At 39.7% G+C, this 25,211-nt stretch overlaps 1 protein-coding gene across 1 annotated transcript in view; it reads left to right on the top strand.

Annotated features, from left to right (window-relative positions):
- Positions 1-25,211, top strand: part of ZNF827 (zinc finger protein 827) — a 116,610-nt gene that overhangs the window by 30,142 nt on the left and 61,257 nt on the right. The window contains exons 5-7 of the mRNA XM_019534327.1: positions 2,898-3,131; positions 20,974-21,222; positions 21,920-21,977. Coding sequence (XP_019389872.1) covers positions 2,898-3,131; positions 20,974-21,222; positions 21,920-21,977 — 541 coding nt within the window. The remainder of the gene's footprint in view (positions 1-2,897; positions 3,132-20,973; positions 21,223-21,919; positions 21,978-25,211) is intronic.

The raw sequence follows: 25,211 nt of genomic DNA, 5'->3' as shown, positions 1-25,211 counted from the left end.
TACTGCTCTGCGTAGGCTTGGTTTACCTTAGAAATACCCTTTTGTGCCGGTTTAGTTGAACTGTTTCTGGTTTTGGTTTTTGGAGGGTTTTTCTGCTTTTTTTTTTTTTTTTGTAGCTAGACCTGAACAAAAATTATCCATTCAACTAAACTGGGTGTATGTGAATACTTTTATATTGGGGTAGGTTAAACTGATGTAAGCCAGGTGTTTAATTTGGACACAGTTGCAGTGGGTTAGCTGCTCTTGTATGTGTGTTACCATCACACCTTTATTTTAAAACAGTGCAACTTTATGCATAGACGAGGCCTATGAGTTTCCCTTTCCTGAGCAATAAAAAAAGCTAACACTGGTAACATTCAAATGAGAATATTCATTTGTTGCCTTTACTTGTTTCAGTCACCTTCTGTTTCCTTTATTTCCTGCAAATTAACACCCACTGAGATGACTGGGGCAATTCCTACCTTTTGGAGCTACTGTTCTTGGCTCTCTGAAGCCTGTAGCAGGGAGCTGATTACCTGAAGTTACCTTCTGTCCAGATTTTTTATTCTTCACACCCATAGGAGCTAGACAGATTTTTTTTCCTTATTTAAAATTGCAGTTGAGAGTCTGCAGCATCTTTCCAAGCTATACTACCACATGCTGGCCCAGTTCGAGCCCTAGAATAGATTAGCTTGTGTAGAGGTGGGGTGCGAGAGACAGTGAGGCAGATGACTCAGGCCTGGACAAGAGATGGTAGAAGTGTTCTGTGTGGAACTGACTGCTGATGAAACATCACTATGGGAACCATAACTTGCATTTTGGTGAATTTGAAATTTGTCTGGGGGCATAAATGCTAATCGTGCATACTAACAAGAACACATTTAAGCCTATTTAATTCCTTAAGAGAGAACGGTGGATATGCATTGAAACGTACATGTTGATTCAGTATGCACAATTTGTGCCACTTCCTGAAATCCTGTTCTTTCAGAGGATCTGGCCAACTAGCAAGCCAGCCTGAAACTACAGGTCCCCCAGAGCCAAACCAAGCAGCCCTGTAATGTAAACAGCAGGGCTTCAAGTTTTGCAGTAGAAGCTAATGCAATCTTTCTAAAAAACAGGTAGCAGTTCAGGATTGGAATGTGAGCTCAGTTTAAAAATGGGAAGTAAAAGTTGAACCACTCACTGCCAGAATGTTCATCGTCTTCCATTGTTTCCAATGGGCTGCAGCCAGGCTGCCTTCCTGGAAGGCATCAAAAAAGGTGGAGGTGCTGGCGATGGGAGCAGTTAGGAAATGAGTGAGGAAGCTGTGAGAAGCTAAAGGAATGGTAGAAGGCATAAGGCAGATTGAATTGGGTTTCTGAGAAGTACTAAGATGGGAAGAAGGGGACTGAAGAGAGCAGGAAATTGACTGAGGGTGTGCCATGAAATGCGGTGTGGCAGAGAGGGAGAATGTGGTAGGAAGGAAAGGAAAGTATGGGGCCTGTGTGTATAAATGTAGAGGAGATGGGAGATGTGGAGAGCATGGAATGGGAGTGAAGTCAGCTGCCTAGTCTGTTCTTAGGCAGGTGAGAAATTAGCAAGGGATAGCTTGGGGTTGCTTCTCTGGCTCCTGGGGTTTGCTGAGCTAAGGGGAGTCCTTTGCCATAAGGACTTATATTTCTATGTTGTATTTCTATTTAAAATGACATCTTGAAAGCCAGTTGGAGGCATGGAGTTTCTCTTAAATATAAGAATCAAAAGAGAGGTTGAAAATGCTACTTTTACCAAAAAAAAAACCCCAACCCTCATGATTGAAGCCATTTTCATAACTTTTTGGTGGGGGACTGACTCACGAATTTTGAATGTTCGGCATTTAAGTGTTAAGTAGCATTCAGGTCCCTGATTGCAGCCAGATGTTCAAATTCAGTGCCAGAGATCCAGCAGCAGCATCTGATAATTAAAGCACTATTTCATTTACCAGTGTATTTATGTGCCCAGCATAAGCTGGACACCAAGGTTTCAGAAACCTGTTTGGGGAAGGAAGTTAGTTCTGTAAGTCTTTTAAAGGATGTTAAAAAAAAAAAAGGCTTTTTTTTTGACTCGGGGCTTGAAATGGTATTCTAACAGAATTGTCAAAATATTGTGATTGTATGGGCTTATTTTTCTTGAGAAGTGTTGGGGGGCCTCTAAAAATCCTAACATTCACCTTGCTAAAATAATTAAAACTCACCATTAGCTGAGTAACTTAAATGTCTGTCCTCTTTATTTCCTTTTTGCACCCCTATCATGCCCTCCTTCCTTATATCTTTTATTTCTTATCTCTTTTCTGTGCTCTTTCTAACTAGTAGCTTGATAAGTTAATGCTCATGGCCTGTGCCAAATTGCCCATTATGTAAAATGCTTGCCTTAGATGTCCATCAAGCCTGTGGACAAAGTACAAACCAGCTTGAATAACCAGGCTGTAGTTGAGGACAGGGGCAGGAAGAAAGAAGGGAGGAAGAGAAAATGCAAATTTCCTTGAGATTCAATGCTCTGACCTTATGTGTCCCAATGTGTTACTTTATATCAGTGTTTCCCAACCAATGTGCCGCGGCACAAAAGTGTGCCGTCAGAAATGAACAGATATGCCGCAGAACTTTGCCATGGCAATGAGCTACCATGTGTATGAGGATGGGGAATGCCTTAACAGGTGTGCCGCAGAAATTGTTATTAATGTAAGTGTGCCTTGGGCTGGAAAAATTGGGAAACACTGCTTTATACAAAAGGTAGAGGTGCCTGCCTATCTCCCTGGTCTTTTAAAGTTAGTGTTTTATATGCTAGTGTCCAATACCTGCTCCAGTCTTTCTCAGGTTAGTTGGTTTGTTCCTGTTACTGGCTGCTGTATGATTATACATTACACACCTCATTAAGTCTCCCTTTCTTTTTTCTTCCTTTGACAGCTGCAAATCAAAAAGAGCCCTTGACTCCTAAATTTAAAGTGAAAGACGAGCCTAAGGATGAAGAAGCTGCAAGTTCAACCTTGTCTCAGTCCAGCTATGCATTCAGCCAGGGATCTGAAGCCTCAGCCCCAAGCCTCCCTGAGGAGAAACTCAAGCCACAGGAAGTGCAGGCAAATGTGTTAAGGCAGGACATGTCAGTCAAGGCAGCGTCTGAGCTCCTTATGAAGCTCTCAGGTAGTAACTAATTTAAAAATATTCAGCCTCTTAAATTTTCCATGTATGCTAGCAGGGATACTTTGAAGAAGGAATGTGTGGCATCAGTTACAATTGAAGGAGCAGTGAAGATATCCACTCATCCACAGCTATTTATAAGGTTCCTATCATCCTATTGCAGTGCACAGATTTAAGTGGCCTGCACATTAATTGTTATAAAATAAGCCAAAAGAACTGATGGCTTAAATGTTGAAATAGGCTTAAAACATACCAACATATTCTTATACTTAATTTATTCGTATCTGTTTGTCTCTTTGTGACTATCATTAGAATGTATATGCTTGTCCTGAAATATGCATGAAATATATACCAACATAGCCTTATCAGTTATAGATATTTTGAGCTTTTTCTTTAGTATCCTAAATTGTAAGACTGTGTTGTTGAAAAGAGACTGCAAGTTGGACAGGCTTTCTGCTGTTTTCCAAACCATTTAAACTTGATTCTTTTGCCTTACATTATCTCTCCATATCCAGAGTAGGAATATAAACTCCGGCCTTACAATTGGGTGTTTTGTGTGCGTGTGAGTGTGAATACATATACAAAGTTGTAGGAGGACTTAAGAAAAACATCATGCTTGTTTTTATTATGGGTTTTTTTGGGTGCAAGTATTGTGAATAAAGGGATTAATCTGGCTGTTTTGGATCCTCTGTGCTGGTAACAGGTACTTTGAGCTTTTAATAAGCTTCAATTTCAGTGAACTCAGAATACCACCTACATTTATGTGACTTTCATGCTGAATTAATGATTTATATCTATAATACAAAAATATAAGCATTAATTTAATGTAATTTTTTGAGGGGAGAGCAGGATTCCCCACAGAGCGCCAAATAATACTAAGTATATTTTTTATTGATTAGCATGCTGTCATAGCCAGTGGGGTGGCATTTTGAATAGAAATAGACAACACTCCAACTGCAGTGTTCTGGTAACAAAGCTCTCCACTTCTATGGATATTAACTGGTGGTTTTTCTGTTTATCTTCACCCTTGTGTGTGCATAGCTCTCTAGTCTAATTCCTCTGGAGGTATTATGAACTGTGACTGAGAAGCTTGAATAGTAACAACACTAACCTGGAATCCTGTCTTATGTTAAAACACAAGTTGTTACTGTTTTGTGTATTAGGTTAGAATATGCCTGCTTGAAATATCTGTTGACCTGCTCCACATCTGCTACTCTAAAGAAATTTTCAGAGACTATATATAAAATCTTACATAGTCTTCAGTCACTTTCAGTTGAGAACTCCTTGTGATTAAAGGCTGTAGGAAAGAAAGGCATTAGCAAAGCGCTTCTGTGATCTTTTTAGCGATTCAGCAAAAATTGCTGATTATGGTATTTCTGGCTGATCAATATGTTAGAAAGTAAGGAATTAATTGGGATTTACTTACAAATACTGCCTTGTAGCAGTTGATATTCCTGAGTTAGCCAGCGGGTGGGGTTACACTAACCTTAATTTATATGATGGTGGTGGCTAAATTGTTCAGTTTTCCCATTTGACACAGAAGTTGCAGGGGCTTTGGGGAGCATTAGGATAGAGTTCAGGGTGGGACTGGTCAAATAATATTGTTCTGAAAAGCCTTTTCAGTGTTTTTAAGACCGTTTAATTTCTTGATTTAATTAAGATATAGTAGTTTGAGATGATTATTGAGTTCCCCACCTCATCTAATTAATTCTGTACTGCATTGAAGTGATTGGAATTTTCAGCAGCTTTAAAATCATTTAAAAATAAAGCAACATCCTTTTTTTTGCTGTTGGAAAGACCAGGGATTTGTGGGAATGGGTATCATTGGATATTCTCGTACTCCTGGGGTGGAAAAGTCTGTTATCAAGTCCACTTTCTAGGCATGGTATACTCTATAAATGGGTGTAAAACAGGTCTTTCAATAGAGTGTACTTGCCTGGTAAAGAATGTGTGGACAATACTTGTTTTTTGTTGAATGCTGTTTGTGCTGCAGTGGGCAAAAAATCTACACTACACACAGTTCTCTGCAAGTCTCACTTACACAGCAGGAAGAGAGCAGCCAGGATCATACTGCAAACACGTGCTCCCATTAGCCTATTTACATAAACAGTAATGCCAATATTTTTAACTCATATTGTAACATTTCATACAGTTTTGTGAGAAATCCAAATAAAGTTACGTTTTTTCAATTGCCGGTCAACTGCCTTTCCTATAATCTTATCCATTCTGTAATATAGAAAAGCAGCCGAGCATCCCTAAAAAGCTGAACTTGGTTAGTAAGAAAGTACACTATGCTCACCTCAGTTTGGTGCACCCAGTCTCACTGCAGGCATCCCTTGCAAATTTCAATCACATTGCAATCTGTTTCGTTAATTTTCTAATATTACACTCTAAAAACTTCTTTCTGTTGAAGTAGTGGAGATATTGGTATGTTTAGTTAATCTTTCAAGAGCATTGAATACTTTCCCTTTTTGCACAGAGTGGTATGCATCAGGAGAAGTTTTTTAAAACTTTTTCTCTTTAGGTGACCTTCATTTCCTTGTTACCTGAATCATCTTGTCAGATAAAGTTTGCTTATTGTTTGATAAGCACATGAGTTTGCTTGCCAGTAAAACATGCATGAAAACAAGGTCCTTTAGATGCTTAAAAGGCATGATTTTACATCTCTTTTGGATATAGTTTGGTTCAGTGCACTGGGGGCCTGACTGGAAGTGTCAGTGAACTTTTGTTTTTGCCACCGACTTGATTTGTGCTCTTGGACATCAACCCTCTCTGTCTCCTGCTTCCCATGTGTAAAGTGGCTAATAATGCATAGCCATAGTTGTGAGCTCTATTGCTAAATGGGATAAGTATTACTTATTATTACTTAGTTTAGCTTATAGGTTGCCCAAAGTAAGCTGCAGTGTGAGGCTGATTGGTTTATTCAAAGAAAGAACACACAGTAAAGTGTGATAAAGTTGGGACAGAGAAAAAAGAGCTGTTTTTTCTGTTAGACATTTATTCAGAAAAAAGCAACTCCTACAGTTTTGAGAAACAAAAATCAGACACATAATGATATCAAGTATATGGCATCTGAGAAACAGCCATGAATTACAAGATAGGGTGGAATTGTACACACATAATTAATGGTGTATAATGGGTTTATTCTTTTTGACAGGCTTCCTTGTCCTCACTCCCATTAATAAGAAAATTGTTTATACTGGAATAAACCCCTTCTTGAGTTAAACAGGACTGAAAGGGACTTCCTGGGTAATCTAGTCCAGGGGTCTGTATCATGTCATATGCTCAAGTCATATAATCTGTTCACACATTATCAAGCTCCATCTAAAATGAGGTAGGTTGTTTTGCCTCTGCCTCCTGTTAGGAGGCTGTTCCAGAACAACATTCCAGTGATGATTAAAACCTTCATTGAATTTCCAGCCTATATGACCTGGATGACCTGTTTGTTCCCATTTGTTTTTGTGCCAACCTTATCCTTTAGCTTAAATAGTTCTTCTCTCTCCTGGGCATTTATTCCCCGTGATGCATTTATAAAAAACAATCCTATCTTCTTTCAGTCTTTAGTCTCTTCTTTTGTGATGTTCACTCCATTCCATTGATCACCCTAGTAGCTCTTCTCAGTACCTGTTCCACCTTGAACTCATCTTCCATGAACATGGATGATCAGAATTGCACACAGCATTCCAGATGTGGTCTTACTAGGACCTGTTACAAAGCAATTAATACATCCTTGTCTTCACAGGAAATTCCTTGCCTGTTCTGTCTTAGGTTCACATTTGCTTTTGTCATGGCCATATCACAATGGCAGCTCATAGTCTGTACTGTGAAAGTTTAATAGCACAGGTGTTTCTTCTCCACTCTCTCTTCCAACTAATAAATACTATGCTTATAGTGGAAATTCTTTGAAGTTCCTTGGTGCTGTGACCTTGCATTTTGTGCTATTAGATTTCATCCCATTTCTGCTACTCCAGTCATCAAGGTTATCTACTTCTTCTTATATAACCTTCCAACCCTCCCCTTTATTGACAGTGTCTCCCAGCTTTGTGCGATCAGCTATTTTCATGAGTACACTCCTACTTTTTGTACCAAGGTCATTAATGTAAATAGTAAATAATAGTGGTCCCCAGACTGGTTCTTGGAGAACTGAACTAGTAAGCTCTCCTCTAGCTGACGGTTACTATTACAGCACAATCCACTGTCTTCTTCTTTAGCTCTGTATTTCTTACCCACCTTACAATTCTTGTGGTAATTCTCATCTTCTAAACAGAATGGATTTTTAGTGGGTACCATGTCAAATGCTTTACTAAAGTTGAGATAGATAAATTAAATACACCACATTTCTCTTCTCTGAAAAAAATCAGTTATCTAGGGCCTTGTCACATGTTACATTTATGATGTGCTAACTGCACTTAAAATGAGCATTCAAGCAGTAAAATGTGTGCTAATTGTCATTGTAGTGTAGCAAAGCTAGGACTTTGCCAACAAGAAGTATCTCCAAATCGTATACCTAACGCATGTTGAGGACATCTTAACATCTGACTGATCCACTAGTTTACAGAGTGATGTTGTAGCTGTGATGGTCCAGAAATTATGCTAGGGGCAAGAATTTCTTAGGGTGATCTCTTTTATTGGACCAACTATATATATGGGATAAAGTTCGGCAAGCTTTCAAATGCAAGATTCTTCATCAGGTCTCTGATTACACCATTACGACCACATGTCTTATAGAACAGCCATTCCCTCTCTGACCTTACTGGTCTTGTACTCAAGTGAAATCTACCTAACACCTTTAAAAAGTGAACTTGGGAACAAAAAAATCACAAGCTGGCTAGACACTGAGAAGTAATGACTAAATACTGATATCATGTTTATGGCACATTATAATTTATCCAACTCCTGAATTCTTTCTACACGAGGAAGGTGAGATTGACCCTCCTTCCTTTTGTATAGGCCTTGATCTCCCAGTAATCAGCTTCTTTTCTTCTACCAATTGTGTGCCTGCTACCCCAGAGAATTTCTCTCAGCCCTTCCCCTCTTCTTTGTTTTGCTAGGTTGTGCCTGGCTGCTTATCGTCAGAGACCTGATGAAGAATGTCTTGGATTTGATAACTTGTCTAACTTTATTCCAATGCATAGTTAGTTTAGTATAAGAGATTGCCCTCCAGAGTCCTTGCCTCTCACATAATCTAGTTAAAGCATGGAGATAAGAGCCCAGTTTTTCCTAGGTTCCATCCTCATTTCTGCATTGACTCATTGAAACTCAGAAGTGTTGTGAGGTTCATTTGAAATGTTTTAAGGCACTTAATATCTTCTGAAGGCACTGTAAAGTACAAACTATTGTTCTTTGTTTTGCTGTTTTGCCAGAAAATGAATTAAATATCTGGGGGCCCTTAACTGAATGCTGGCCCTAAATGCTTCCTGGCTATTAATTGGTAAAACCTCTGAATATACTGCAAAAGTTTGTCAAAACCAATTTTGCTAACTCTTATTGAACTATATTTCAAGCAGAAAATGGTCTTGGGACTGCTGTTTGTTAAGAAATGATTCCACTTGCTAAATCCGATTCATAGTGGAAGTGAACTCTCTGTGGATCTTTCTATTGATGTTTTTGGGGACTTTTGGTTTCCTTTAATATTACTGCATTGAATAAAATGTATTTCACTACAATACTACCAGAAGCAAAAGTTATCATATACTTCTTCTGACATCTACTTATGATAGTAGACATTACATCCATTAGTTCTGGATACAGCAACTTAAGATTGTTGTAACAATCTTAAGAGTTAGATTACTTTTGGTTTACAGCTTTCATACTTTCTATTGGTTTATATCAGAAGGATACTTCTTGGGAACCTCTAACTTTTCATGAAAAAACCCTGTTTGGTGATTTGCTAAATAGTCTTTGTCAATTTACAAAGTAATATTCTTAGGGGATGACTGCATAAATAATATATCAGGACCACAGTGGAAGCCAGGATGTGAATTTAAGATGATCTTAGTTATCCTGCAGCAATTGCTTGTGTGCATGCTGTTACCACAGAGTAAATGTGAGAGAGCTTGCTCTGCTTCCATTGACTCAGGAGCAAGCTACTGCCCACCACAGAGCAAATGTGCATATGGGCAGTTCTCTCAGTGTAGCTGACATGCTATAATTCCCATCTTTGCTTACCTCGCATTAACATTTTTTGTATAGCCATGCTTTAGTTTAAAGAGAGACTGGCAATTTTAAAAATCACCTATTAATCTATACCCATATGATCAACTATCTAGATACCTTAGTGTGAGAGTATCCTGGCAAGGGAGCTTGGGGGATGGGGTAGGAGCTCTTTCCTTCATACTTTGGATCTCTTCATGAGGCTTTGGAAGCAGCAAGTGCATCACCCTTCTTTAGGAACTCCGTGTGTAAGAAGCATTTGACCAAGACTTTCTGCAGGACCTAGGGAGAGTTCAGAAGACAGACAATCAAGAAAAGATGACAGCTTTGAGGAAGGGCAAAACTGAAACCTAGTAGTAGCAGGAGCCATCCAAGCTCCAGAAGACAAGGGGGTGCAGGGGCAGAAAAAACTCAGTGGAAGCTGGAGGAGTCAGCAGTGCTGAGCTACAGCATATATTTTCTGGAGACAAGGCTCCTCCCAACCTCCTCATCCAGGCCTCTCTAAGGACCTAGAAGAACAGGATGGAATGGAGAAAATTGCAGTAGACACTAAATTAAAAATAGAAATATAATGATACAGTAGAAGACGAATCTTCTTTCTAAGTCTCATATGATAAAAGCATAAAATTGAGCTAGTGTTGATGAGTTTATAGTATAACAGAAATCTGATAACACTTGTGTCTGCATGCTTTTAGAAGTTTGAAACAATTCAAAAATACTTCCTTTTTTAAGGTTCTGCTAGTTTTCAGCATCTGAATCCTGAATATAAAGATTTTTAGGTCCTTCCTTTTTAGGACTTGATCCCAACAGTCCGGGAGAATCAATTTTGTTTCCTTTTAGTGGGCTTTGGACCAGGCCTCTTAGTCAGCTAGGTGGAAGTAACAATAAGGATTTAGGTTTGTTTTTTCTCCACAAATGTAAAAAAGACACACATTTATTAAACCACAAGAAGAATGTAAACAAATCCAGGAGGGAAGATCTGAATGTAGTCTTTGTGAAGGGCGAACAGAACAGCTAAGCATGAGCCACCTTTCCTTTGGATTGACAAATACTAAACATTAAAATCACTATCTACCTAGGCCAGGGGTGGGCAGCCCACCAGGTCATTCTATCCGGCCCATGGGGCCCCTAAAAAATTTAGAAAATTAATATTGATCTGCCCTGGGCTGCCTGTCATGCGGCACTCAATGGCTTGCAAAAACTCAGTAAGTGTCCCTCTGGTCAAAATATTTGCCCATCCCTGACCTAGGCAGAGATACCATCTACTTGTGAGACAGATGTAAGTCTTTTGGTCCCACAAAATCTAATGGATCTAGGAGATATCTCTCTTCTCCTGTCTCCCCAGTCAAAACAGCCAAATATATTTACCCCCGAATTGCAAAATAATGTGGAACATATGGAAACCTGAATGCACTTCTGTCTTGACCCACAAGAAAACAGAAATCAGTGTTTAGTCAGTATAGCAATGTCATTCATCAGGATTCTCACACAAATGTGATTTTTCTAAGAATAAGAACCCAATTCAACCCAAACCCTGTTCTCCAGTTAGTAAGAGATAGCAACTTGCTGTAGGCTATCGCAGGAGAAAGTCACAAACAGATTGGTAGCTGTAGGAGCCTATGCCAGTTGCTCAGTAATACAAACCACGTTGAAAATAATAATGTAACAATTCACAATGTAGTTATCACAGTTGTGTAAGTTAGGGGTTCCATATATGGGAGTAAGTTAAGTGTGCTTTGTTGTTACTGGTTACGTGTTGTATGAATTTGTATAAAAGTACATGTAAGGTGCCTGCTCTTCGCAGTGGGGCTGCTGGATGGACAAACCCTGTTGCGTTTCTTGCTGATTACCAGAAGGCTGATGTGCTGTAACATCACAGTATCTGCTAATAAAGATACCTGAGTGCTGACTCTTCATCTTTGAGCCTGTGATCTGTGTTCTGCTGCAGGTTGTTGCAGGGAAGCGAAGTGATCAACATTTGCTACATTAGGAGGAGAATCTGAATAGCCTTTGCTCCTGCTGTGGGATAAACCTCATGGGTGCGTCTCTTTCCTTCCCAATAAGAGGTGTCCTTACCGCTAGGGAAGTTGTCAGTAGCCTAATCACATAGCATGTCAGGCTATGATTGCTCAGAGGAAGCCCCCGGCATCCGTTCAGGCAGACATTAAAATAATGGTGACTGGCTGAGTGCTGGGGATCAAACATAGGGCAACCTCAGGGTCTAGGACAAAACTGCCACCTGTCTGGTGGCTGAAGGCAGCTCCATGGTGGTGTAATTGGGATCTGAGGAATTTTATGCCCATTTCAAATATCGTGCATCCTGTCATGGCAGATGTACATGGCAAAATCACGATGTTTGGAATAAGGCTCAGAATTTCTTGTATCTCAATCATGCCACTGTGGAGCTGCTCCCAGCCTGATCCTGTGGATCAGACCAGTGGTAGCTCTGTCCTGGACCCCTGGTTTGCCCCATGTCCAATCCCAGCACTCAGCTAGGTGGATCAGGCATGGACAGCCTGATCCTGAGAACAATCAGCAATTGTCAGCGTGTTAGGACTCCCAGCGTGTGGCAGCTCCCAGCCAAGTTCCAGACTGTTAACATCAGGATGATGGAGCATACCACGCACTCTGTTTACAGTGCCATAGAAACCAGCCACAAAGACGTTCAATATTTTTGTTGAATATGTTTGTGGCTGGTTTGCCATGTTATGGTCCTATAAATTTGATGAACTTGTGGCATGTTGCTATTTATGGCATGATTAGCATGTTAGTCACACCATAAATGTAATATGTGCCAGCCCCCAGGGAAACATACTTATCCACGCCAGCTACTGTCATCTTGCCTTGTATGAAGGGCCTGGAGGCTAAGGAAGACAGATGATATGAATTCTTCTCAGCAGGGCATCTGGAAAAAGTGACACTTTTCTGACATCTCTTTGTAGTCTGTGAGATCAGAATTTTTTATACAGAGGCCAAAGAGGCACTAGTTGGAAAAGTTCATAGTCATAAAGGGGTAAAAGCTTATAAATCACAATAGAATAGAGCTTCAAATTTAGTGGATGTTAAAAGATAATATATCTTTAAATAGGTTAGATAAGATATTTTAATTGACCTTCTCGCCTTTTTACATAAGAGTAATCTTGACATCTAATGAAAAACATATTAATTTAAAAGATGAGGTCATTTGGTGTAATAACAAATGGTAACATCTACAGTCTGCATGTAGCTTAGTAAATTTTCAATGAAAAGTTTAAACAAAAAGCAAGAGCCCTGTTTTTTAATGCTGCTGTTATTATTTTATGGTTGGTCAGCCAGCGGAGAAGAACCACAAAGCTGGTGAGACTGGTCGTATGGAATCCAACTAGTATAAGATTTCTTGGTGGTGGAGGGAATGTTCCTTGTATGGCTCCATGCCTCCTGATCCCTGATGTAGTCTTGTGCTGGACAGGGAGAGTCTGTGGTTGGAGCTGAATGCAGGCTGTGTAAACCCATGGAAGAAGGAAATATGCTCTAAATTATGCTAAGAACAGATGATTGATTGGGGTGTGGTTAATGAGCAATAACATTCATTGCTGCATATTTTTATTTACATTTTTTACTTACATTTAGAGAGTATTAAGCTGTTCACAGTCCTGCAACAAATCCTTAAGTAAGTACCCAATCTTATCCAAATTTACTTTTTTTTTTTTTTTTTAATAATACGGCCATTCCAAACACTCTGGTTGCTTTAATTTGCTGTACCCTGTCGATGGTTCACTTTTCTTTGTTGTTTTTTGAGCTCTAGTTGTTATTAAATTGAGTCTTTAGTTACAAAATGTTCCAGTGTGGGACTTCCGAATTTCATCTCCAGCACATATTAACCATTTTACAATTTTATTTTTATACAAAATCCAGTTGCATTGATTCTGCCTCATCAACATCACCTTACATAAAATATCAGTAAAAAAATACAGAGGAATAAAGCACAGAGCCCTAGGGAACATCAGATATTACTTGTTGTGGCTGTAAAGCAGAACCTTCAAGGCTCACCAACTGTTTCCTACCTCTAAGGTTTTATTTAACTGTCTTAGGGCATGTTTATTTCTAGCGAATCAGAACAATTAGCATTACAAAATGCCTGATTCACCATATTGAATGCTTTTGAAGAGTCAGTACAAGCTGACCTACTAGTTATCCCTGTCAATTTGATTGTGAAAACTAATTCACAAGTCCAATTTAACAGACATACAAGGAAGATTCTCTTCCCTCCCCAAAGTTGCCAGTTGGCATGTGGACCTGACTAACATCCCAGTGATAACTTGCTGAATAATTCAGGCCTTCGATGATCAGATCTGAAGGTTCTATGTTTGGGGTATAATTTTTTTAATTACTCTACAAACTAACTCAAGATGAGAAGGCTGAATGACTTAATCTCATTTTCAACAATGCAAGCCTATTGAAGAATGTGCAGCATCAATCTTGATCACATGATTTGTGATATAAACTATGTAGACCTGCTTTCAAATTCACATCAGTATGTATATGTCTTCTTCGGCAGTCCCTCGGAGTCGAGGATGATTGTCTTTCATGATTGTCTTATCTGTGAGTCTCGAGATGGCTGATCAGGCTAATCTGTATTCAACAGATTCTGTCGCAAAATATGTATACGTAACTGCCGACTGAAATCAATGTAAGATTGGTGTAAGTTGAGAATCAGGTCTTTTTTAGGTAAATTCTTTTTTATAGGGCATAAGCAGAAGGAGAAAATCATGGCCAGAGATATTTATCCATTGTATGTACGATGACTAGGTTTTTAAATAAACGATTGTTAGGCTTTCTGGTTATTAGCAGTCAGCCTAGACCAGAGTCCTTCCCATCTGCAGCCTCTGAGCAATTACCAGACAAGCCCAACATCTCAGCTGGGCCCTGGTAACCATAGGTGTGGTGGCCCTATGAGGACTGGCTGCTATGAGCAGGAGCTCTGGGGTTTGGGCAGCATCTGCAGTTGCTCTGAGCCCCAGTCCAGACCTCCAGTCTCTTCTGTGGTTTCTGTCTCATTCTGTGTCCTGGCTCCTTGTCCTCAACTTATGTTTTAGTTCTTGCCTTTGGCTTCTGGTCCTCTGTTTGTACCCTACTTCCAGACCACATCCTTAACCACTGAGCTTGATTGCCTAAGGAAGGTGCCATATAAGAAAATAGTATTAATAAAGATAACTATTGTATGTTGTATGGAAGCAATATAATAAAACTGGGTGGTACATAGTATGAGGAATTAGAGAAACGAATTTCCTGCTCGGTGAGTGACTCTCCCTGGGTGTAACACAAATTGACTGAGTGACCTTGGGTAAAGCACGTTCAGCCAGATTTTGAGTGTGTTTCAACCGCTGACTTGTTATTAGATATGAGCATGTGTATTGGTGTGTGCATGCTCAAATCGGAGTCGTCACATCTGCATTGCTGCAAAAAGTCACCTTTGAAAATCTGATTCTGAAACCCTGAGCTTCATTTTCCCCATTTTTGAAATTGGTATGATGATGTGTGTGCATTGTGCGAAATGCTGGGATGTCTACAGCTGAAATGCACTTCAGAGCCACTAAAAATGTATTCATTCCCTTGTATTAAATAATGTTTTTTTGTTTATTTTTGAGTTTACTGGGACTAAAATTTAAAGTTAAGATCAAATGCCATTGCACTCTGGCTTTTTGCGAAATGTGAAATCTGCCAGCATGGCATGCTTATTTTATCTTTTTTTTTCGTAGGAAAAAGCTCCATATTTTCCTTGACCTTGTAAAAATGACATTAGTACTTTCTTAGACACGTTCTAAAAGGCTGTTTATGTTGTTCCTAGTAACTTAACATTGGTGGATTTTTCAAGCTGACAGCTTATGAATTGGCATGTATTGCTATTTTTGGATGTCATGGAAGCAGTGAAATCCTAGCAGTAGTGGAAGACTGATTTATTGGAGGGAAATCTTTTGGGATTATTTTTCCCCTTCCCTATTTTGTTTATCTGTTGCATTGTGGTAGCCCAACCTTTAATGAAAGAAGCTTTACATTCATTCTCTTTCTGAAATTAGTTAAGAGAGGTGGATACCTATTGCAGTCTGCAATTAGTCAGAAGGCAGGATAGGGTGGCAGCTTACAGACTAATTAGGGTGCTATCCTGCCCTGTCTTCTGAAATTAGTAGTGGTCCTAAATTGAGCAGGGGTCAAGTCTGGAGAATAAACTTCTATGCATCTCTCAAGCCCTGCTGCCTGCTGCCTGGGCCTGGGAGCTGAATGCTCTTCCCTGTACCCTATATATGTTAGGGTGCTCCTCTTCTTAATTAATTTACGATTCCTGGTTTTGTGGGCACAAAAGAACCTGGAACCTGTAGTAAGCACAGTTCATCCCAAAATGAGTCCTGTGAAGCCCTGTATCATCGTGGCAGTTGTGGAAAATAGTGTCTCTTGGTGTAAAAGGTCGAACATAAGGGTTTATAGCTCATCTCATTTAAAAGGCTTGCTCTTGTGTAAAAAAAGAGCTCTTCTGTGGTTTGATATAGTACTTCCATAGCTGCAATAAGTTTCCCTTCTTTTGTTAAATTAATTGACTATCTCGTAAGTTAGCAACAGAGAAAACTTCTTAACCTCCCAGTATGGGGCCTGGAATCTGCAGTATTTTTTCCCTGATGTTTCATCCCATCTCCTTTTAAATAAAGAGCAGACCAGCTGTTTTTAAAGGTATTTGGCCATAGACGCTTGTTTGAGTAGGGCAGAAAGGTAAGAGAAAAAATCCAATATCATTGCCATTTTAAACATTTGATCCTACAGTCCTTTCCATGTGTCAGCCTCACACCTAATAAGACCAGGCCCAGCTATGGTCATGCTAAACACCTGCGTAGGGGGAATAAACGGTAATCTGCTCCTTACTTCCATAATTATTGTTTATAACACAGAAGGGAAGATGGTCTCCAAGGGCTCACTGCTCTTTTCTCTGCAGAGGTGGGTGGGGACTTGGCTTTCTTCTCCAACATGTAGTCTGCTGCAGCTGAGGGGGTAGAGAAGTACTCTGTGGTAGGTATAAAGCTAGCTCAGAATCCAATCTCCAGACAAGAGGCAGGCAGGGACCATATTATGACTGAGTATAAGCCATGTGATTTCCTTCATTCAGGTCTTCAACAAAACTATGATCAAGTCCCTTTTTATTATTACTCTGTTGTTAGAAAAGACTAAGACGTGATTCATGTGTGCTTTTTTCTAGAGAGGTTGTGGTGGGACCAGCAAGATAAGAATGGAACAGACAAATATCTCTAATGGGTAAATTTAGCTTGGTTCTGTGGAAATGTCAACTGATCGTGAGACAGCAACCCCATAGTATTATTGACGGCTTGTCTCAACCAGACTAGTCTCGGTGTGTCCCAGTCAAAAGTATTTGCAGGACAGGGTATTAATCTGTATGGAGGAGACCCAAAAATAGAATGAATATTTTGAAAGGAAGGCAGAGAAGAGAAGGTCAGTTTGACTCTGCACCTAAATTTGGAGCCTAGTCCCGGAACTCTGGATGTCAGACATCCGAGGAGCACACTTATTTGCTGAGTTACCTGAGATTGTGATTGATGATGATACTTGATGCAGGCCTTCGAAGATACAAGTTCACTTTTAAAGCACAGCATTTTATTTTTGTGCCATTCAATATTGATACAGTTTCCTGTGGCTTATTATAATAGCTTGACAAAAGCTTTAAAGAAAGAAAAGAAATATGCTTGATAGGGCAAAACTGTTAAATTACATTTCTAGCTTGCCTTCCATTGAGCAGTCTTAAGAATGAATTGTGTTGGGGAGATCATGGATGTTAAAGATTTCTGTCAATGTTTGTGCATTTTTTAAAGGTCAAGAGTTATAAGAAAAGAAGAGAGAGAAAATATTTCATGTAAATAATTTTTGGAATATCCCCATCTGCGTTTAACTGTTAGCTTCATTTCTTTCAGTGCTGCAAATTATGAAGCCTTTTTTTCTTTTTCTCTTTTTTAAATGGAAAAAACAAAACAGGAAATGAAAAAGGACTCAATGAATGAGTCTGCTTGATCTTGCGTGAAGTGAATCTCTTTTGTATGGAAACATAATGTCAGCCTTAGTCATAGAAAGATTACTGGACTAAATTGGGGCAATATGGCATCATGAATGACTGAACCATGTTACACAACCCCAGAGTATTTTCTAACTATTTAGTAGTTTAAGGTAAAATAGACGGCAAAGCTTGATATGTTGGTGGTATTGGATAAAAAGGGAAATTCGTGACTTGTTAATTGAAGGAGGGGTAAAATGGACAGGGCAAAATTTTGTAATAAATAAAGTTAGTTGAGCCAATGAATTTCTTTTCTTTTTGAACTGAAATTAAATGGCTGTAGTGATGTTATTTTGTGTATCACATCCCTAACTTCCTCAGGCTTAAAAGAAAGGATTGGCAGACAAAGAAGCCCCTCTCCTTAGTGTTTTTGAAACCCATTTGCCAGGTACATTGGTTGGATGCAGCAGTTCTGATCACCTGTTGCCTATACCAACTAACATTCTGGACCACCGTCATAGGTGTGGCTGACCTTCTACTGTCTGAATCTCTACAAGGCTGCTGTGTTGGATCTCAGGCCATTTACAGACATTCAGTTTCTCATGGGAGAGTTGTTCTTCTAATAGAAACCAGAAGTGTACACATGTTCAGAATTTTTCTTCGAGAGCAAAATGGCCATTCCAGGTGAAGAATAACTGGGAGACAACCGGGATTAAATTGCTTCTGGGAGAGCTAATGTCTGTACATGTGCTATGGTTTCTGTCAGAAGAGAACACTTGGGTTGGACTTTACTGCTTCAGCTGAGCAGGGAGCAGAATATATCCTACTTATAATTCTCACATGCTGCAGAGACCCTGAGCAGTCTGAGTGAGCCAATCAGTCAGTGCTGCCCTTGTGTCTGCTGACAGCTGTCTCTAGGCAGACTGAGGGAGCTTGCTGAGCATGCTAAAATGTGTGCATGTGGTGTTCTGGCTGTGCAGCATCAGCACTGCAAGCTCTCTGCTTTTCAGCATTCACATGTTTGTTCCAGGGTCTTTGGATAAGTTTCTCTACCAGGAAACCAAAACCAGGAGAATTTTCCCAGATCATTTGAACTTGTGTATGCAGCCTCAGTCCATATGCCCATATGTTCTGAGCTGTTTTGGTCTCGGTTGCAGCACAGTTTCTTTTCTTGGCAACTTTGGTAAATTTCCTGGGTGCAGACCTTCTGTACCTCCTTAGGCTATCGGGACCAAGACAGACCTTCAACAAACCCATCATTCACACAGTCTCTCCTAGACTTTATGCCTGATCTTGTGCATGAGCACCATTCCTCTTCACTTCCCTGGACCAGACTCCTGGCCAGACTACATTTCTCATGATGCACTTGCAGTAGTGTAGACTCTCCTGGTGCACAATGCAGCTTGACTGGAAGGAAGGAACAGAATTACATCACAGAACATATGGCCTGGACAGGGAGCCCAGCCTGAGAGAGGGAGTGTTAGTCTGAATGATAACACCTGTGAAACAGCATGGCCCAGCAGAGAGATGCAGCTTAATGAAACCAAAAAATGTTGTTTCAGGTAAATTTGTCAAGCCAAAGCATGTTGATTCAAGGTACAGGTATTCCCCAGGGGCAACTAGCAGCGGCACAAGGTATCCTGCTGCTAATTGTTCCCAGGGAACCAAACATCTTCACTCATCTTGACACGACCATAAAGTTAAGAAAATCATCAAAATTGAAATTTTCACCCAAAAAAGTTAACTGTTGTGGAAATTGCATTTTTTATCAAAATGATTTTGACAGAAAATTTCAGTCAGTCCTGTCTAAAGGTACATTTATATTGGTAAAACCCTCCACATGGTTACTCCACATTTTGGTTTAAAAAAAAAAGTATTTTTTTGGTTTCATGTTGTTTGACTTTACCCCAGTGGTTCTCAAACATTTTTGGGCTGTGGCCAAGCTTCCACTCAACTTGTAATTACTGTTACCTCATTCTTGCTTCAAGCCTATTAGTAGTAATTGAATTTATGTGGGACCCTGCCCCATAGTTTGGAAACCGCTGGTTTAACCCCCTTCTAAGCAAGATTAGGTGAACAGAAGAAAAGGATATTTACATTGGAGTAAGTGTGTCTACAAGGCATTTTATAGTGGTATGACCGATAGCACTTTACAGAAAAAACCTTTTCTGTGTAAAGGAGTGTACTTGGTAGGACAATTTTCTTGCAATTTCCCAGTTGGTTTAATAAAAGGTATCATTTTGAAACCAAGAGTTCTAGTTTTTTGTACATCTTTCTGTCTAAAGAGTTTTAGTGCTGTTAGTATCTTTTCAATTTAAATCTAAAAAAAAGCAAACATGAATTATGATAAAAATAATCCCATTGGCACAATTTCCCACACTAAAAATAAAACATGTCAGAGGTGGTTTAATTTACCACGATAAACTAACATGATAAAACGAGGTCAAAACATGTATCTTCAGACATGATTAAGCTAGCAAAATAGCGATTTTTTTTTTTGTCACGTGTATGTAGGAAGAGTGCTACATGGACAAACACCGTTATATGTTTCTACAGGTCATGTATCTTGACTATATCCTTCTCTTACACTCTTGTTATTGCTTGTCATCTTAAATTGCAAACTCTTTTACACAGGAAGCACAACTTCTTAAGTTTCTGGACAGCATCCAGCACAAGAGGGCCATAATTCTGTTTGGGGCATTCCCCCATGAGAACAGATGTCCTCTCAGCAGCCTGATTTGATACAAAGCCATTTTCAAATATCACCACCTGTTACCAAACTCAAAGTGAGAATAAGTTAGATTAATTCTGCTCAGTTTTCATAAGAGAAGGTGAGCATCCTGCTCTTTTTTTTTTCTTTTACTCTTTCCTGAATTTTACTAGCTCCTTAGCCCTCATTAGCGCCTTTAAACTTTTGATTAAAATTTAAAACACCTTAGTGAGAGTTGAACCAGCTCCTACTTTGGGTTCATGAAGTGAAATTGCATTTCAGAGGAATTCACCTTCTTCATAGGTATTTTGGGGTGCCTTGGTAAGGGTGCCTTGGAGTGCCACGTTTGAAATAAAAGGAAACTCGTATTTCAAAGGGACCTGGTCACATAGCCCTGCAACCAGGCCAGAGTGCTGAGCAGCACCTGCAAATAATCTAGTTGTTGCTGTACTGTAGAAGCTTGAAGTAGGAGCTGTTTTTTTAGATAATCTATTTATTTTCTTAGCATAAATAACAGAAAAAAACTGTTTTAAGGCAAAAAAGAGGAGGGTTGGATTTGTGATCTGGATGCATGGATTTCTGTTGGGTGGGAAGGGTACTGTAGTTTTGTAATATTGCAAAAAATGGTATCTATACCAATTACAGTAAATTAGTTTAAAAAGAAGAACAAGGAAGCAGAGAACCTACAAGCCTGTTAGATTTTTAAAATGTGAGTTATTTAATTTTCTAACCAATCAGCATTCTGATTGCAATTTAAAAAATGCTGAAGTTCTAAATCCTGAGGCCAGCAGTGTAATCCTCAGCCACTTGCATTTGGTACCATTATTCCTGATGTGCTATGTTGTAATATGCAAATCTAGTACTTGTTCCTACAGGTGTGCTTTAACAATATGTAACCAAATTAAGCAATTTGGTTATTGTTGTTTGTTTTTATTTTTTTAAATAACTATTTGCAGCTGAAAGTTACAAGGAAACCCAGATGGTAAAGATTAAAGAAGAACCAATGGAAGTTGACATTCATGATTCCCAGGCCTCCATTTCACCCAGCCAACCCAGCCAAAATGTTGGTTACAGCACTTTATTAGGGCGAGAGATTACTGAACACATACAAAAGGTACCAGAGGGCCGAGTGCTCCCCGATAGAAATCTCTTCAGCCAAGATATATCAGTGAAGATGGCATCAGAGCTTCTCTTCCAACTGTCAGGTAAACACTGTTGAAGTAGCTGTTTCTAGAAATAAGAGGAATTTAACAATTTCATATATTTATATGACATTTTAAGACTAGTAGAATTGACAATAGGCATTAGGAATCTTTCTTCTAGTCTTATACCTAAATGCAAAAGGTTCCTCAGACTGTTGGAAAGAATTTCTTTGGGTATGTAAAATGTGCTTTTTGAGTGTTGAGAAGGTCAGGTTAGGCTCATAACATTTGAACTGGGTAGGAAAGGACAGAGTTCAGTTCCATGTTCTTGAAAGCTAATTAAATAATTTCTGTCAGTTGGTAGAACAGGTTTCAAAAAATAAAGGAGAATTTCTGTATGTGGTTTTCATTTAAATAAACACCTGATGTTGTGGATTCAGAATACCTTTTAGTTAGTTTTCCATTCTTTAAGAGAGGAGATAGCTGAGAACTCATGTAAAGCTTGTCATCTCAGCCACAAACTGAATTAATGTAATAAGTGCATTGTAAATATTGTACTGACCCGTGTTACTAAAATATTCAACAAGGCAATTTAAAATAAAGATACTAGTATTCTTAGTCTGCCCTGACCATTGGATAGAAGTTTTTACCATACTGTAGTATAGCCCTATGAAGCATTAAAATAGAGTCAGTGATTAAACATCTATAACAGGGAAAGGGCACTCATGCTGTTTTTGTAATTATGTTTGTTGTTCTGCAGAGAAGGTGAGCAAAGAGCACAATCACAATAAAGATAACACCATTCGAACCACAACTAGGTAAGTCCATTGTCACCTGTAAGTCTGTAGTATAAATAGCATAAGTTTATTTTACACTGCATTTCAAACTTAACTATCTCATACCCTTCCATATAAATATTACAAATAATTTTCTATTCCTTAGTGTAATACATGGCTTGAAAAATTTGGCTATAAATTAGTGCATATCTTGAGACCATAGGATGAAAAGATGCTGTCCTGAAAGAAAGCCTCCATAGCAGTGACCTTTTGAATGATTCTTTCTTTCCCTGGTCAATTATACATGCTGTATATTGGGAATTGACTTACCTAATTGATTACACTTACAAAATAAATTTATTTTCCAGTGATACATAACCTCAAAGAAGCTGGACTCCAGATACAACTGTTCAGTGAAGAAAAACTGTACTGTTGGACCACTAATACTTTTTCGCATATTGGCCCAGGTCCTGATATTCAGTATGCTGACAATCTCAGTCTTCTGAAATAAAAATTTAGTTAGCATTTTGGTCCTCCTGAGAAGGCCCTTCTTTCTTTCCAGTAAAAATCTATTCAGGTTGTGTTAGGTATGAGCTAATATCACATTTTGATGCATAGTTACAGTCAGGAAAATTTGGTAGGGGTGATGGAGAGCTAAAAATAATAGTGTGTTGGTTGGCAACAAGCTCATTGGTTGCTTTCATTTAAATAAAAGCACAACTGCAACCTGAATATGAGTCAACAGTGTGCTCTTGATACAAAAAAATCAATAGTATATTGGACTGTATTACCAAGATCTTTTCCACTTGGAAATCCAGGGAAGTGATTCTTGTACTCTATGCAGCACTGGTGAGACCTCACTTAGAGTACTGTGTCCAGTTTTGGGTTCTGTACTTCAAGAGAGATATAGGTAAATTGGAAAGAGCCCAACAGAATACAACAAATATGATTAGAAGTCTAGAAAGCATGTGTAAAGGTTGGAAGAACTGGAAAAAGAGAAGACTAAAAGGGAATTTGATAGCATATTTCAAATACAGGAAGGGTAGACATGCAAAGGATAGCAATAGCCTGTTCTCTGTGGCCAAAGAGGACAAGACAAGAAATAATGATCTTAAATTGCAACAATGGGAATGTAGACTGGATGTAAGGAAGAACTTTCTCATAATGAGGGTGGTTAAATAATAATAGCACAGCAGGGGTCAGGGACCTGCAGCCCATGGGCCACGTCTTGCCTTCCAAGCAATTTTATTCAGCCCATGGAGCCAGGATGTTGGCATTAGTTCAGCAGTAACAGCATTCAGTGGGCAGGTTGCAACACCAGAGGCAGCAATTCAGCAGCAGGGGGGTCAGATCATAAGCAGTACCTATCTTGGACTCTGCTGCATCCTTTTGGCCCACCGCTTATTTACCCCTGACCTCTCTAAGGGTACTGTCTGTTCTTGGTAATTTTTAAGAGCTGGTTAGACAAATGCTTGTCTAGGATGGTTTAGACAGGAGTGATCCTGCCTTGATCAGGCAAGAGGTTGTTGGACTAGATAACTCCCAAAGGTCCCTTTCAGCCTTACTTTTCTGTGGTACTTTGACCCTTATGGAAAGAACTTCCTGATCTATCTCTAATCAATAGAGACTTGGGGCTCTAGCCATAAAGAAGCTTAAGTACCTAAAATGGGATTTAGGTGTCTAAGCCCAAAGTTTAGACCCTTAAAATCCTGCTTAGCTTCCTCCTAATTCTGGAGACATCCAGATATAGCCCATAAAGAGGTCTGATCCAGCCCACAAAGGTCCAATCCAACATGAGGGATTGGTGGCGGGGAGCTTTGCTGTGCTCCTCATCCACTGTTCAGGTCCAGTCTGCCACATCTACTCTTCTGTCACTGCAGAGGAATCAGGAATATGCAGCGAGGGTGAGTGCAGCCAGATGGCCTCTCCAGGGCGGGTGGGGCAGGGCAGAAACTTTTGGCCTGTGACCACAGTCAGGTCACAAGCTCTGGCTTGAAGTGGCAGAAACTACAGCCCCCTGTCTTGGAGCATGTTTAATGGATGGGCTCTGGATAAAATACAGGGGGAAGACAGTTAAGTGGTAGTAGTAGTGCTGCGCATGTGCTGACAGCTAGAGATTGGGGGTGTCCCACACATGGGGACTTAAAAACCCACTGTATAGGCTCAGCGTGGCTTTAAATATCTTTGCAGGGGAAAACTGATGGGCTCTCCCCTGCACTGCAAGGTTGAAGTCTCTCTGCAGCCAGCATTGGGCTGCACTGTGAGCTTGTAAGATTCCACATGTTCAAATTAAACTGTGATACAAACCAGCCACAAAGTTGTTACATTAAATGTGGAACAAGCCCATCCATGTTGGGGTGGGCTGTGTAACAGGGAGCTCCCCAATACTGATTTGCCAGCACCCAGTGTGAGTGAAGCCAGTAGTGTGTCCCCTGATATAAATTGGCAGTGTGGACACCTACAGGTTGCTGAGTGTTATATGTGAAGATTTTTGAAGCTGGTCTGACATTTTTTATCATGGGATAGATTCCCCGAATGTCTGGCATGTAACAAAAAAGTTGCAGGACACTCTTTTAACCTACATCAAATGTTATATCTGGTAGGGGCCTTTATTCTCCAGGTGTAGCTGTTCCACTTGGCAGAAAAGAATTCCGAAAAAGAAAAGATAGCATAAACGTGACTGTGCCCTAGTGTTTAGGGCATTCAACCAGGAAAGCAGGGTCCTGGGTCTCAGCCTCTGTGCCAAAGTCTGTTCATGTAGTTTTCTTCAGTCACTGAAATACTTCTCTGAGCAGGGGCTGGAAGAGAAGCCTCTTCTTTAGATGAGTGTCCTAACCTTGTGGTTATGCAGCAAATCATGCTTGTTTTCTTTCTCTCTCTTTGGATCTTTATTCTTTTACACAAAATGGAACAACTTTTAACAGGGCAGGTTTGTATGTAACTTACAGTCTTGTGCTTGTCACTTGCTTGAGGGGGTTGGCTTGCATCCCCTCATACCGAAGAGAAAATCCCCTCACTCATCCTGTCTGAATTCTTTTTGAGCTTTTGTATAAATGGGAGCCTTCCTCCATTTGCTTTTCAGTCACCTGTATTTTTACAAAGCAAAGTGTGTTTCCTGGTCTGGTTTCTACAGGACTGGAAGGGACCTCCTGAGCCATCTAGACACGTTCCCTACCCCTCCCAGTTTACAAATTATCCAAAAGGTCCACAGGAGTATCCGTTTTGGCTTGTTACACCCCATAGTGACAAAACACCCTATAAAAATAAAACCGAAAC

This window comes from Crocodylus porosus, unplaced genomic scaffold (assembly GCF_001723895.1).
Source record: "Crocodylus porosus isolate Cpor-Errol unplaced genomic scaffold, CroPor_comp1, whole genome shotgun sequence".
NCBI classification, from domain to species: Eukaryota; Metazoa; Chordata; order Crocodylia; family Crocodylidae; genus Crocodylus; species Crocodylus porosus.
This window is presented reverse-complemented; position numbering and strand designations above follow the sequence as displayed.